The sequence below is a fragment of the Dioscorea cayenensis genome, chromosome 19, assembly GCF_009730915.1.
Source record: "Dioscorea cayenensis subsp. rotundata cultivar TDr96_F1 chromosome 19, TDr96_F1_v2_PseudoChromosome.rev07_lg8_w22 25.fasta, whole genome shotgun sequence".
Classification (NCBI taxonomy): domain Eukaryota; kingdom Viridiplantae; phylum Streptophyta; class Magnoliopsida; order Dioscoreales; family Dioscoreaceae; genus Dioscorea; species Dioscorea cayenensis.
Genome location: NC_052489.1, coordinates 25,616,428 through 25,632,374, shown reverse-complemented (window position 1 = coordinate 25,632,374; position 15,947 = coordinate 25,616,428). Strand labels below are relative to the sequence as shown.

Here is a 15,947-nt window from a genome sequence, read left to right as displayed (position 1 = left end):
ATTTTTGAACTCTCCTCTGGACTAAATTGAACTAAAAAACTCATCCAAAAATGCTAATTTTGGAATATGTCCAATAAAAGGAAATGCTTTTACAAGCAGACATTGGTTCTTTCTTAACAAATCAGAACATGGACATCATTGTTCCACAAACCAAAGCTCAAGGCCAAAGGAAACACTCAAAAACATCAACCAATCCACTAAAGCATTTCCTCAAACATCACCTCGCACCCCAGAATGAATTTCTCAGGAACTACATAAAACCATACAAGCGTTCACTGAACAAACTCTTTTAGCACCAAATCAAACTACATAATCATAGAATCCAATCAGCTTTAGAATCTCAGTTTGACACCATATCAACACAACACCACTACAAATCATCAAGAAAAATCAAAAAAACTCAATTTGAACTCCATTCCCAGCTTAATCTTCACAATACATCGATCATCACTATAAACCCTAACCCTAGTTTCCTCTGCCGTCGTCTTCCCCTCTCTGTCCTGCCGATAAAAGCGAAGCCGTCTTCTCGAAGATATGCGAGCAAGTATGAGTTCTCTCGCACGGCGGCATTTGGTTTTTCAACCGTGAAGAAGGGAATGACCTGCTGGCAAATCGAGTCCATCCACGTGTCTGGTTCCTGCTTGATGCTCATCTCTCTACCTCTCTTTTCAGTAAATTTTCATAAAAACCCCTTATATTAACAGAAAAAAAAAATGACTCAGAGGTTATGGGAAGTTTTCAAAAGTAAACCTGACCATGATTCGGTTCGGTTAATTTCTATTCAAAACCGCTGATTCTAATTTTATAAATTTTAGAATTAAAGCTGAATTATAGTTTTGAGGTTTCAGTTTTAGGTTTAATTCCAATACTGTTTTGGTTCTAGTTTGGTTTTAAATAATTTGGTTCTCATTAATTAAAATATATAAAAATTTATATTTTATTTATTTATTTATTAAAAATTTAAAATAGAATTGGAACCATTAGTTTGGTTCTGATTTTTAACTCAGAAGAACCTCAACTAAAATCTTAAAATTCTAGTTCAAGGTTTCGGTTTGGAATCAAAACTATTTTTATAATTCCAATAGTACCAATTCTGGTTTGATTCTACAGTTTGAACCAAATTGGAGTCAGGTCTATCAAAAAGACATGCAGGTCCCTAAGACTTTCCTGCCATTCAAAGGGTCTTTATTTTTTTTAAAACTTATATTTTTAACGCTTTTAATTATGTGAAATTATTAATTTTTTTTATTTATTCATAATTTCTGCTTACAAGTGATACAGTGATACAGTGATTGAGCAAGTGGAGTTTAGGCAGACCACAAAACAGCATCGGATAGGGATAGCTAACCATGAGTTAGGTTCACCATATTCCAAAATTTTGGTATGGTCAGGATGAGCTCACTTTTAATCATGGGGAGCTCTCCTCAATTAGGACAAATTTATTGTGTTATAATTAAATTAAAACATTTTTTTTTTTTAAAAAAAAAAAGTAACCATGTTTGAAAGTAGTTAGGGTAATACTAAAAGTAGAAGATATTTTTTACCTAGAAAAATAGGACACTAGTCTCATGGTCTATTTATTTTATTATCAAATCAACTTTGTTTAGAGTTTTTGAGAATAATTTAAAAAGCACTCACCACTGTAAAAGATATGATATTTCATTCTTCTCCCATACTCAAGATTAAAAATTCAAATCTCTTATAACTCAATAATTAGGGTTTCTTAACTTATCCACATATACTAAAAAAATACCATTAACTTTGCTAACCAAATCTAAATTATTATTCACCACTAAAATTTTATTACCATTATTTTTTTAAAATTTAGCATAAAATCTCGTAAGCTATGCTAGGTAAGTATAAAATATTCCCCTGTTTTTTTTTATTGGTGCAATTTCAGTGGTATTGTTTATCTAAAATTTTTAAAAATTCATTTTTTCTGTTTCAGCTCTATTATCCAATGTTATCAGACCCGGACCGGCCCGACCGATTCAACCAGAAAAATCGGGAACAGGCCATGTGGCCGGCCCGGGTATACCCCATTGACCTGGGTATTAAAAAATCCGGTATTAACCCGGTTGACCCGGCCGGATCAATCGGGTCACAATTTTTAATTTTTTTTTACAATATTTAATAATTTATTATTATTTTCTCATTAAAAACCATAAAATCATGTATATTTATTGATATTAATTTATAATTTATAATCAATAAATAGAATTACAATATATATATATATATATATACCAACAAAAATTAACATTTAAAAATAAAATATATTAATGTATTATGTAAATACTTTCTAAAAATTCAATTTATTAAGAAAATAAAACAATAAATTAGTGTAATTTTATTATAAAAATATAAAATTAAAGTATTCTAATTAAATAAAAAATATAAGAAAATTTAAAACAAAATAAAAACTAAATTGAGATATAAGAATTAGTGAATTAAATTTCTTATTTATTTTAACAAAATCAACCAATAAACAAATAAATAAATAAATAACACCAAGAGAAGTTCGATAATTATATATTAATATATTAAATTTGTAAATATTTAAAAAATGTAAAAATAAATGACAAAATTAGAAAACTCTACTGTATATAAAGTCATTTATCAATTTAAATATCAAATTTGAGTAGATTTTTATAATATAATTATGGATTTAATATTATATTTGCTTATTATTAATTATTATATTTTTTTTATATATTTAATTATTGACCCCGGTTCAACCCCGGTTGAACCCATTGACCCTGACCCATGGGCTTAGCTGGGTCATTACCCGGTCCGGGTCTGACAACCTTGCTATTATCAAGAGCATTTTTAGTAATGAAGTAAAACTTTTGAGGGGTTTGTAAGTAATTTTATCCAACGATGAAAAGAGTTGCTCGGGTGAGACGTTAGTCATGCACATGATGTCCGGTAGTTACTAGTGGGATGACCACAACCGTCAGATTGGATGCAAGGGGACCTCGTGATCGCTCCACCTTGTTAATATTTTAGTATTATTTCCTCCTTGTTGATAAGGATCGTGTGGCTCCGATTGGTTCCTTCAACGAACACATCCAAAGGGTTCGGTTAATCCGTAACTGTTACAGAAAATTTTGCACTTTTTGATATGACGCTTGTTGACTTTTCAAGGATATTTTGACCTTTTTTAATTTTAATTTTAAAACTTGAACCCATTTGTAAACTCATCCGCAAATTATGTTCTTAAAATTTTCAATCATCTTTTCAATATGATGAAATGTTGAAAAATAAAATTTACATTTCATCAAAGTGTAACCCTGTTTTACAAGATGTTCTGACAAAACCATAACTTAGTGTGTACAGTAATAACTTTCTCTTTAGAAGAAGCTAGTATATATAGTGATAAATATCCATATTTACTATATATAATAAGTCACCATTACCATTACCCTTATAAGGTAATCGTCTATCCATTGGTAAGAAAATAACCGTTACCACATCCAAAATACCATCAATACTCTCATTTTTTTAATTATAACAACTTAAATAAATATAAAAAATACCAAAATTATTATATGATTTACATAGTTAATTAATAACGCTTAAATAAAGTAACTACTAAAGTGAAAAGTTCAATTTAAAATTTAATTAATAATTATTATATTCAAAAATTTTACAAATGAAAAGTTATTTTCTCAATAAATATTAATTAAATAATAAATTATTAAAATTGAGAGATTTATTTTAAATATTTAATTATATTAATTAAAATCTATAATAATATTTAAAATAATTTAGGAATAAAATATAGTTTTTATAAAGATATTACACATAACTCACTATTTCATATATTATATAAATAATCTTGTTACTCCAAAAGGTATAATTTTATCATATTTCTTTTTTTTTTTTATTCCTAATAATTTATCCTTCAAATCAAACATACATAGTTTTCATTATCATTCCTATCACCTTACTTACATTCCCTTTACTTTCACTGTTCCAATCTCATTAACCCGTTGGTCCCGTTCCTATTCTGCAAACCAAGCGCACCCTTAGTCCTTGCACTTGATAAATACTACACACACCAATAATGATAATATTGATACAAACCAATAAAACATAGGAACAAAGAAGGAAGCAGGGTGTGATGACATGACCGAACAGTGTCATTAAATTGGAGACACATATTCAGTAGGCTTTAAGATGTACATCTTGCAGTCATGGGCATCAACTTTGGCAGCAAGATCTCCAGCTACATTCTCCAATACATCCTCATGCTGCAAAAAAACATAACCCCATAGGGTGTAATGACTATAGAAATGAACTCAATGAGTAATTTGAACTTTCCAAAGTTAGTAAACCATGTACTTAAACAAAATTATAACTTCAATTGAAAATACTTTATATCTTCACATGCAAAGTTTTAACTTTCTTCTTAGCTTTCTCTCGTAAATGGATTATTTCTGTAGGAAAGATGCACATGCCGTAAGGAAATCTATCCGGAAGGGTGTTTTGGCTTGCAGTAAAGCAAGGGTCCTGATCAAGCAAGATGTAGTCCTATCTATCTATCTACCTCAAACATTCTTACCTTCCAAAGATCTCTTACGGAAACTTTGGTGGATGACTCAAGACCAATATCATTCCATTTCGCTGTAACTTTGACAGGTTTGGAACATCGATTCCATAAAGCAACAACCAGTCGGTTATTTGATAAAGGTCCCGCCCATACCTGATTTATGCAAGATCAATCAATTAGTTGCAGGCATACAAGTTTATATATATCTTGAAAAGAAGGTAAACCCGCATAGACTATGCTGTGTGTTGACCTATGAAGCTTAAACTCGATTCCATTTACTCGTCAAACATTAAAAAAGGTGCTTGCTCGCTGTTATAGCTCCATGCAAGTTTAGCATGATGTCATTGTTCAGTTGATTATAAGAAACACCGTAAGGACAACAGTTGGGGTTGGAAGGGTAAAAGTCAATTATATATCAATGCATGGTGTTGCCTGTGGATGCTAGTCATGCCAAAGGATTGAAAGCTTAACAGGGGAAACAGTGGAAAGGCAAAAGAAAAAACCTGGCTGCAGCCATCTTTATCTTCAGTTGAAACCTTCCTTCCTTGAACACCAAGAGGGTCTACAGAAAAAATAAAAGTAGAGCCGGAATGAGCCACCCAAAAAAAAAAAGGTAGAAGATGAAGATTGTGCTTCCTGAAATTTAAAAGCTATTGGGAACATGGAAGCATAGAATCTCTTCTTGAGAACTAATGAATTGCCCAGAAGACATTCCTGGACGTTCAAGGGGAAAAAAGAAAAGAAAAGAAAAATCCCACAAAGCTGATCTTTTTATAAAATAGTTCCTATAATCTAAAATGGGAATGGAGATTCTACTAACACATATGCCCATAGAATTGTGGTGATTCCCATAGGCTTATCTCTGGATGTCATTAACTTGCGAATATGGTAGTTTGCTGAACATACACATCTAATCAAGGTTGGAATGGAGTCATTCTAATGAAATGTGGTTCATCCACTGTCTCAAACAAATAAATTTTAGTGTGGAATCGATTTCATAAGTATTATTTATATCCTCCCAGCAAGCAGTGCAATATTATGTGCAGCCCTAAGCTTAAGCTACCATATGCATAACCTGCAATAACAAATCCTGATCGCTAAAATAAAATCCCCCAAGGGTATCTAATTACCTTGGTTCACAGCAATGACCTCCTTGTTGCTCAAAATTTCCAAAGTCTCTGCAGTCATATGCCTTACATCACAACCAATCAAAAGAGGGGCCTACACACAAATGCAAGTTGCAAATGACATTAAGAACCAAATAAATGAATTACATTATTGATGTTCTAGCAAGATATCAGTCCATAGCCTAAAAAAGTTACTGTTGACCTAATTGTTGTATGGAACCAAACAAATTACAGATGCTACACCTCAAAAGTGCTGTTAGGGATGCTAAAATGATTGACACAAGCTACCTTACAGCAAATTGAGTTATAGAAACAAATTTGCTAACAATGACATTCACCAATAATTAAAAAGATAGCTCACAGGTCCTACTTTCAACAGAAATTTCATTGGTAATCTTCACATCTTCAATTAATTCCACACATCAAGAAAATGTATAAAATTAATCAGCTGAAGCACATACAAGGTCAATCCTGTGACCAAAAGGATGCAGAAAACTTTGTGCAGTTATAACTGCACCAAAATTTTTGATAAACCAGCATGACCAGGGAGTATAGGCATAATACCAGGGCTTTGAACTTTCTATCTGTACGGGTATGAGAGTCCATAGTAAATCTTAAGTTATCTTATCTCTTGAAGAAATGTATTCTACATAAAATTGATTTTCTTTTTTTAATTATCATGATGCCCAACAGCATTATAGAACACATGCAACCAAGTGCATAATGTTAGATAGTTCAACTAAGAAGATTCTTTTGGATTTGATTAACATTCAAATCGAAAACATTGCATTTTACAGGTTATATTTATTTTTTGAGATATGCTCCAGAATGGACTTACAATGGGCAACGTTTGAACTAGTCTATTAACAAGTGCATTCTGCTAGTGCATTGCTCACAATAGATGAATGAGTAATCAGGGAACATAACAGGGCTGCCGCCATGTCTCCAATTTAGCAACTTAATAGATGTTTTCTATCAGAATGGAGGACAAAGGAAAGGGTGAAACCAAACTTCATGATATCAAGGCAAAAAAATCGAAGTTTCCACCATTAGCAATGCGCTTATACTCATCAAATTAAGAAACAATACCAATATAAGACATCATATAATACTTGATTAATACTCAGAAAAGAGATCCAAGAAATTAAAAACAACACCTTCATCAAAGCCCAGATGCTGAAATGTGCACGATACTCTGGATAAGTCATACCCCCATTGCCAACCTCCAACATATCTGGGTCTAAATGAAGAAATAATAAAAAATAATTCATCATTAGTTCAAAGGAATACAAGCCATTCTGCTAGCTTTATGATGCCAAATCATCCTCATTCATAGTATTTAGTTGGGATTGTGCGGATAAGGCTTACATGCTAATTTAGGTTTAGTGATAGGGCCTTAGTGAATTTTATGTGTATATATCTATTATTGGGAAGTGGAAGAAAAGAATTGAAAAATCTCTATTGCTCAAATCTAATCTTCTTGTTGTTTCTCATACTAATAATCCTTTTTTTCCCTCCCTATGTCTTAAACCTATTCTTCCTCAAGACCTCAGCCTCTTCTCATCCTCTTTAATCTTCTAAGATAAGCCTATTTCATTGCTATTTCACCATGCCCATGTTATATTACTACCAGCACAAACAGAAATAATAATAAACAAGAATAACCACCTACCGTTCCATCCACCAGGACCAGCATATGATGCCCATTGATCATTGAGATCGGCAATGGTAGTCATACTGCAAGATCGGAAGATTATCAAGAATTCACAAGGTAACTACTATCACCAATGCTAAAATCGAAATTCAGTAAAAATTCATGAACTCTCTCACCTTGCCCATGAGTCACTTATGTCATCTGTAGTACGCCAACTATTTCCAATTTTACCAGCCCATAAAGCTGGATCATCTTGGCCCCTGTAGCCAACAGAATCAGAATTTTAAGTGTCCATTGTAACATATTATTTGACAAAATGTTGAACCATACTAACCATTCACAAAGTGAATAGAAAATGGCGTGCCCAGTGGAATTTAGTGCATCACGCATAGGAGGATACCTGAGTGAAGATACATATGGTAAAAAGGGAAAGAAGAAGTTTTGATCTGAATTTGACAATAAAGACATGATTAGTTATAACATACCGTTCCTTTGGCGGAATCCCCAAATTATAACAATTGTCATACTTTAAATAGTCAATGCCCTGATTAAAATAATGCAATTAATGTCATCCTTCAAATGAAAACTATAAATTAATCATATTTCTTACTTAAGTGACAAAAAAAAACTTCACAAAAATCAGAAATAAATTAAAATGAAGACACAATTTGAGTTACTAGAGTGTCTCATGCTGAATATTTTAATCATTACCCAAGATGCAAAAAGACCTGCATCATCTTTTTCATGGAAGAGGGATCCAGGCCGGACTTGGCATGTAAAAGCCCTGATTTTTCAAATTCCATTTGAGAAATTGACCAAATGAACATTAGTAGAATATACCACTGAGCAATGACACTGAAGCGCAAGATATGTGAAAATCACTAATCAATCAAGGAGTTTCATAACAATATTTCTTCACTATTTAATTTCAAGAAGCTCAAGAAGTTAGTGATTAGCCTAAAAGAATAAAATTTTTTGATATCCCACCCAGCATCGGAATAGATACCAATCTTGAGGCCCTTTCTATGTATGTAGTCTGCAAGTGCTTTGATGCCTGAAGGGAAAGTCTTTGGGTCAGGTACCAATTCACCCTGCACAAACAAGGGAATAATTATGCAGAAAAGAAATGAGCATTCAGCACACACAATCTATGTACATGAACGTGTGCATGCGGTCGTGTGTGTGTGTTGACACCAGAGAGATCATGTGCACCAAGAAAAGGTATCATGAGGAAAAAAAGTACTTATGGAGTTATATACAAAGGCCAGAGAAACTATTTTTAGAACGAATAACTATTCAAAAGATCAATTTTTGAGTATAATAAGCAGCTCCTAAATGCTATAATTCTGCGCTACCACCTAGCTAAAAACCAAATAAATTCTGCATGTGACAAAATACACCCACATGAGAAATTCATTTTGTTTACTTACTGAATCAAAAGTTGGAGGCTACCAATACCATGCCTAAATGCATAAGATGATCAATCAGATGATGTTAATGATAGTTAGGGCAAAAAAGGAGATCATATGGCTCATTATTAATCAATTTTGATAATAAATAAAAGACAAGGTTGGGTTTTCAAGTGTCATTTGTAACAATCTAAGGCTAGATTTTAAACAGTGCCAAAAAATAATGGGAGCAGTTTAGATGGTTGAGTTCAAACAGACCTCAGCATTGCGCAACAAGGAGGACCAACAATCATCTGCCAATGAAAGATTCCCAAGATGTGATAAAGCACAAATGTTTCAAGCAGCATACTAATGGAGCAAACTACCACTGCAAGTTGCTACCTATATTAACGTAGTTGTAACCAAGGTCAGCCAACCCAGTTGAAACAAGTGCGTCAGCTGTCAAGAAGAAGAAAAATGTTGCAACATCAGTCATATGATCGTGATACTGAAAACAAATTAAAATTTTTAACAACACTACTCACGATGAAAAGATAAATCCTGACTAAATCATAACCGCAAGAATAAGAGACAAAGAATCATCATAACACTTGAGTGCACAAATGGTCAAAGGATTCAAAAACCCATAAGATCTTGCTGTATGTAATCCATACAAGAGGTGCTATACTATCCATTGGAAGTAAATATATCATAAGATTGTTAATTTGACATATCTCAAAAATGTGATCTTTTTCCAAGAATTCACTGAACATAGTCCACTATCCAGGAACCCAACACACAATGCATAAACAAATGAATACATATTATGCCTATCCAGCTAAATAGATCAGTAAAATAGCAAAATTAATTAAATGAAATATAATCAAACAGTATGAGCAGGAAGGAACTTCTTCGTGAATCATGAAACTCATTTTGTTATGATTAGTAAATACATCAAATATTAAATTTAAAAAAAAACAACAATAAAGCAAGCGAGAAAAAAATCAGCAAACCAGTTTCTTTGATCACTGCCTCATTTATATTGCACGCAAAGAAATTCCAGCTGTTCCATCTGCAAAAAAAAAAAAAATAAATAATCAACTTAGAAACTCGTCACTAATTCAGATAAAAATCAAATCCATGAAAAACCAAAGAAGCACAAGTAAAGTGAAGCTGAGATTGGGAGAAGGGCGAACCCCATCTGGGGAGACAAGGCAAGGCCATTATTGAGCTGGAGTTTGCCATAGTTAGATGTGTCAAATGGGTTGCGCACGACCTCAGTCGTCGGCATAACGATATCCTCTAAAAGAGGCGTTTGCCTTCCGGCGATCACCGCCGGAGTAACGGAGAGAAAGAGAAGCACAGCAACGTCGAACCTCATCTCTCGCTCTCTCGATCTTGCTCTCTCTCGATCTTTCACTCTCTCGGTAGCCGGTCTTACCAATTTCCAGCGTGGATTTTTACAAAGACCACCCTAAAATCCTGGGTATTTACAAACAAAAAAAACCCTTGAATTCTTTGAAATCATTATTTGCGTTTATCTAAATTTGGCAGGTGTCCGTAACCATGGGCTAACTCAACAATAACTACCAATAATTATAATCTGAAAAGTTCTGTACCCGAAACTCTCATATATATAACCATATTTTCAAGGCCTCTCATGAAAAATCTTTATACTGAAAGATCATCATGAACATATCTGACACTGTCAGGTGCACACATACAGAAAGAGCATGAAGCATATTTGAGAGAACTCGGGCGTGTAAAACGAAGATTTGAACGAGCTTTACAGATTCGCCGCGCGTGAGCGGAGCAGCTAGTCTCAGCGATCGCAGCGAAAGGGAGATCTCAATGACAGAGACCCGTGATCATCACCAGCGATTACCGATGCCCATGACACCGCCACGTTGGTCGCGCCAGCAGTCGACAGCTGAGCAGCATTCCCGACCTGCAATCGGCACAGCTGGAAGAAACCCGAGCTCTGTCGTCCATCTCCGACCAGCAACCGCAGTCAAAACGAACTGAAACCAACCAGTTGCGCTCAGTCGCCGAGACCGCGAGAATGGTTACCGTCACGAAGCCAGCAGACGCCTGCGGGTCGCCCGGACGGAGATGAGTCGGATCTCGACGAAACGAGCGGATCAGCATGATCATCGTGCCGACGGACGACGACCGACTGAAATAGCTCCGAGACCCGCCACTGATCGATCCACCGAGATGACTTTCTAGCTTTACTAACGTGATCGGAGAATATGACCGGGACCGCTGCTTGCCGAACCGACCACGTACGTCGAGTCGACGACCGACCTGCCCAGATGCCCGATCGACGTCGACCAGCCCACTCAGCCGACACCGTCAGACGGTCAGACGCCCACGCTGACCCATCGGCCGAGCTGTTCAGCCTCGACTGCCCGGGCGCAGCCCGGGTCGCCTCACGCGACCGGCCGATTGAGCGCACAGCCGCTGATTGACGCAGGCGTCGGGAACTGATCAGAAGTTGAGACTGTAGATCACCTGAGCTTATCGTATCTCAAATTTTCAACTACACAACTCAAATTCATGGCACAAAAATAATAACTCAACTCTATCGCCCCACTCACCCAATCGCGTTAAAAATCCGACCTTGCATAATCCAAACTGGCTTTCAATTGCACTTAAACCAACTCAATTTAGACTAAACACGCTAAACCAATCTGAACCAATCTCAATTCCATTGAACCAAGTCTCAATTGCACTGAACCAAGCTTAATTGCACTGAACCAAACTCAATCAAACTGAACCAGCTTGAACCAACTCAATTCTTATTCAAAATCCATCGAACCAACTCTGGTTCAGTCCAAAACCCTTAACCCAAATCAACTCGAATCAAACCCTAAACCATCTCAACTCTGATTTGATCAACCCCATCTCAACCAAATCAATTCAATTCAACCAATTCATTCCAACTCTGGCTTTGATCCAACCAAATCAACTCTTGCTAACTCAACCCATTTCAATCTAACCATTATCATTAACCTCCCTAATCATCATAATCATCAATTTAATTAACTAAACTAAATCCAAATCTCTGCCACAAAGAATCTGCATAAAGAAAACCGAAAAATCTCATCCTCCATTCAAGCTAGATTCATCACAAATACAAGGTTTTTTCCAAATAACTTCAAGCATTCATCATCCATCAACAACAAACCATGATTATTTCTACTCAAATCCATCATTTTATTCACCAAATCCACAATATATATATATACATCCAAACATACACAAACATTAAACAAAAACTACACCAAAGAAATCCTTACCAAGCAAGTAACCACTCCGGCGAACTCCCTCCGGCGATCTCCAAATCTTTCTCTTTAAAAACCTCTAATTTCTACCATTTCTTCATTTTTAACTCCTAAGTCATCAGTAGAGAAAACTGGTGGTAAGAAGATTAACAACACAAGCTTTCTAGATTTTTTTCTCAATTAATCTCTTCACCTGAAATTCACTTTTAGTCCCTCGAAAAGATAATTTCTATAAAACAGCTCCTCGAAAAACTCCCTAAAATGGTCCTCGAATTATGAAATAAGATTGTCAAAAAGTCCTTTCAAATTATCCAATGGTCCCCTGATTATAACACAATATTTTTAAAAAGATCCCTCCATCTTACCTTTCAGTCCTTGGTTTTCGTAAACATTTTTATATCAATCCTTTTTTTCTATTACTCTTTAACCCAAAATCTTTTAAAAACTTTTACATTTAAGTCTTTGTTCTTTCCACTTGGGTTTCTCACCAAAATTACTCTGTACAAAAATCTTACTGCAACTGTAGTAATACCCTAAATATATTTTTCCATTAATTATCCAAAGGTTCAGGGTATTACAATTACTTTTCGTTTTTCTCTGCAGTGGTGAAATTATTCTCAACCACTGTAAATAGTGTATTATGTACCCGTTTGTTCTTTGTTTTATCGCTTATTAACTTTGTAAAAAAAAATTAATAAATAAATAAATAAAATTGGCAGGTGTCACTGAATTTAATTTTCTATGCTTTCTAGAAAATTTGGATTCTTTCCGTGGCTTGTATGCATCCAATGATTTATGTATATATATAATAAAATTATATTTTTAATTATGAAATACTTGGAAAAAGCTTGTACTTTCTGGAAAATTTTCCAGATTGAATTAGAATTAGTAATTTAGTCAACAATTGATTTTTATTGAGGATAGATCACATCAACACATAAGTATATATAATAATAAATCAAGATTACCTTGTAAAAATTCACAATATGATGTTGTTTTTTTTGGTCAAACTAAAGTAAAATATTTATTAGCTCAACTTTTAACAAAAAAAACAAAGGTGGAGGTTTTCTCATATATTACAATGACACCAGGCAACCTCACTTCCAAAACAGTCAAAACCATCATCAAAAACACCATAACGCCCATCTAAACTCACCTCCCAGCCCTGCAGCCCATCTATCCACCAATCAGAGCATGTATTCCTGATACATATCCCGCCAATCAAACCTTCATCCCGCCACTATCAACACCTACCAAACACTTCCTTTTCCCTCCACTTGAACCCAATACCCAGTCATCCTTCCAACAACTTTAAACTAAAACTTCTAAGATAGAATTCATTCTCACTTCCAGAGATCACATACTACACACATTTAGTACCAGCTTCTCAGTAAATTAGCCCCACTTCCATCATCTTTTGAAGCTTCTCCCATGTACTTCATTATCATAATTTCTCTCACCTGCTGAAAAATCATTTCAGAAGTTACATGTTTTTGCTGAAAAATAAAACAATTCCTGGCCATCCAAATATAATAGACACTAGCAATTAAAGTTGTCCTCCTCATGCCAACGACCTTCGGGTCTATTAGTACACGGGTCGCCGATAGAGCTCTCACCGAGTGGTGAGAGTTCGATTCTCGGCTGAGAGCACATTTCTGGGAGTTGTGAATAGTGGTTGTGTACGGGTGGTTTCAGCGCCCATGTGAGCGCGGCCCCGTTCCCACTTGTTCCACCGAGGCTTGTGCACGTCCTTGGGTCTCTAGTGGGTTCGCCCCGCTCCTCTTTCCCAAAGTTGTCCTCCTCATCCTTGCTAACAAAGATTTCCTTTTGGTTTTCCTTGCAAACCAGCTAACTTCTCTTCTCCAACAAAATGGCATTCTATACACCCTGAGAGCCCTTAACACTCTCACCCAAACTGCTTTAGAAATGCCACACTCAAAGAATAGATGCTCAACCTTTTCAACAACAAAGTTACAGAAAGCATAGACATTTGAATTTGCAACCCCCAATCAAATAACTTCTCTCTAATCATCAATCGATTATGTAAAGCCAACCATATAATAAAGGATTGTTGTTGGTTTGGAATATGATGTTGTTAGTTTGGAAGAAATGATGACTTCTCTTATTTCAAGCAATTATATGTACCTTAGCGTTTTCTTGTAGCCCTGTTTTTATAATAATATTTGTATTATTTAAAATCTAACCTCATATCATATGCATAAATAATAATAAGATAAGAATAGAATATGTAGGGTGAAACCCATATTCGATCTTTATATATATATATATATATATATATAGTAAATTAGTTTTTATTAATTTTAATAATTATAATCATGTCCATCAATAAATTACAATTTAATTCAAATGGCACATGCGACTTATATATGAGACCCAATATAATATTTTATATACTAATTTTTTCACAAATAAATAATTCATATGAGTACTATCAATCTCTGCTTATACCTTCTCATCATGTTGGACATTAAATAATTTTAAAATAATATATATATTTATAATGATATATACAATGCAATCTAATTATCTAAGAATAAAATATATCACCAAAAATCAATAATACAATACTTGTAATAGGTATGTAATGAAAACAAATTATTTTATTATTAAATAATAATTATAATTGGTTTTATAATAATACTAGTTTTTGGGTACTTAATGCTTAATTTGTATTATGCTTCACGCAAACTTTTAAAATTTTTTAAAACGCACATAACACTAAACACCCCGACAAAACCAATTATAAAACCCATGTGTTTGAATAATAAAAATTATGAAAAAAAAAGAATATCATGGTATTTCACACGTCTCTCTTGTCAGCTAAAAACCATTCCAAATAATTACAAATAAAATTTAATAAAAAAAATAATTACAAATAAAACAGGGATGTTTCAGAAAAGACAAAAACAGAGGGAGGTGTGTAAAATTGTCCATCTCTATTATTGGTCTCATTTCGGATATATTCAATGAGGTGCTTCGACCAAAGCCCGAGACCTAATAACAACTAAACCAACCGATTTTCTACCAATTACCAATCGACAAGTCATCATGTCACTAACATTGGTCACATTTTCGGGTACCGATAGGACTCATAAAACTAATATGAAGGTCAATCATTGTCATTATTCAATGCATTATTATGTGGACAATAGTATTTTAGGATGGCGAATTTTAAGATATATATAAATGAAAGTATTATTAGGATCTTGTTATTTTTACAATGGATCGTAGTTTTAAGTTTCTTAGAAGAAAGATGTTAGGTAAACAAATTGGGATAGATTCTAACTAGAAATGCCAAAATAATACTAAATTTGTTGGATAGTCTTTTTAAAGTTGATCAGTAACGAAACATAAATCCAATTTTTATTTAATTAAATTTTTAATTGATTATGAATTCATGCCCTTTTTTTTTTTTGAAAAGGTGGATAAACCACTACTATTAAACTGAAGAACAAAACAATACAGAGACACGACTAGAACAACAACAAAACTACTTATACCACAAAGAGTGATACGAGAACAACAAAACAAACCCCTGAGGATAAACGGTCATCCTCCGACCCACTCATAGACAGCTACTCCGTGCTACGATCGGGTGCCTCCTCGGCAACAGCGTCCACCCTGTCCCTCTGACTCCTCGCCTCAACGAACTCCAGGCTTCGTTTGACAGTAGTCATGGTGTCCTCCAATCTTGCCTTAGGCTTTGTTTGGTTCAGTGGGGGAGGGGGAAGGGAGGTGTGAGGGGGAGTAAGGAGGGGAGGAGTATGGAGGGTTTGAAAAAATTTTATGTTTGGTTCAATGGAGGGGTGTGGAGGGGTAATCTATTTTTTTTGTTTGGTTAGAAGAAGGGGTGAGGAGAAGTGAGGAGAGATCTGATGTGTATTTTACTTATTTGTCCTTTTATATAAAATTGAT

The 15,947-nt window shown here is 34.4% G+C and overlaps 1 protein-coding gene across 1 annotated transcript; it reads right to left on the bottom strand.

Moving 5' to 3' along the window:
- Window positions 1-3,906: 3,906 nt before the first annotated feature.
- On the bottom strand, window positions 3,907-10,154 carry LOC120250365 (alpha-galactosidase 3). Its single transcript, XM_039259172.1, has 15 exons — window positions 9,921-10,154; window positions 9,738-9,796; window positions 9,127-9,183; window positions 9,004-9,038; window positions 8,324-8,427; window positions 8,048-8,120; window positions 7,822-7,880; window positions 7,671-7,736; window positions 7,513-7,596; window positions 7,355-7,419; window positions 6,840-6,922; window positions 5,686-5,776; window positions 5,059-5,117; window positions 4,568-4,708; window positions 3,907-4,256 (listed from the first exon to the last, which is right to left on the bottom strand). The coding sequence occupies exons 1-15, from the start codon at window positions 10,103-10,105 to the stop codon at window positions 4,149-4,151; spliced, it is 1,269 nt and encodes a 422-aa protein (XP_039115106.1). The 5' UTR covers window positions 10,106-10,154; the 3' UTR covers window positions 3,907-4,148.
- Window positions 10,155-15,947: the final 5,793 nt, after the last annotated feature.

Coding starts and splice junctions, on each gene's coding strand:
- LOC120250365 (XM_039259172.1), bottom strand. CDS start 10,105: ATGAGGTTCGACGTTGCTGTGCTTCTCTTTCTCTCCGTTACTCCGGCG. Junction 9,184..9,737: donor GGCAGTGATCAAAGAAACTG/GTTTGCTGATTT, acceptor TCTTCTTGACAG/CTGACGCACTTGTTTCAACT. Junction 7,881..8,047: donor CAGGTCTTTTTGCATCTTGG/GTAATGATTAAA, acceptor TATTTTAATCAG/GGCATTGACTATTTAAAGTA.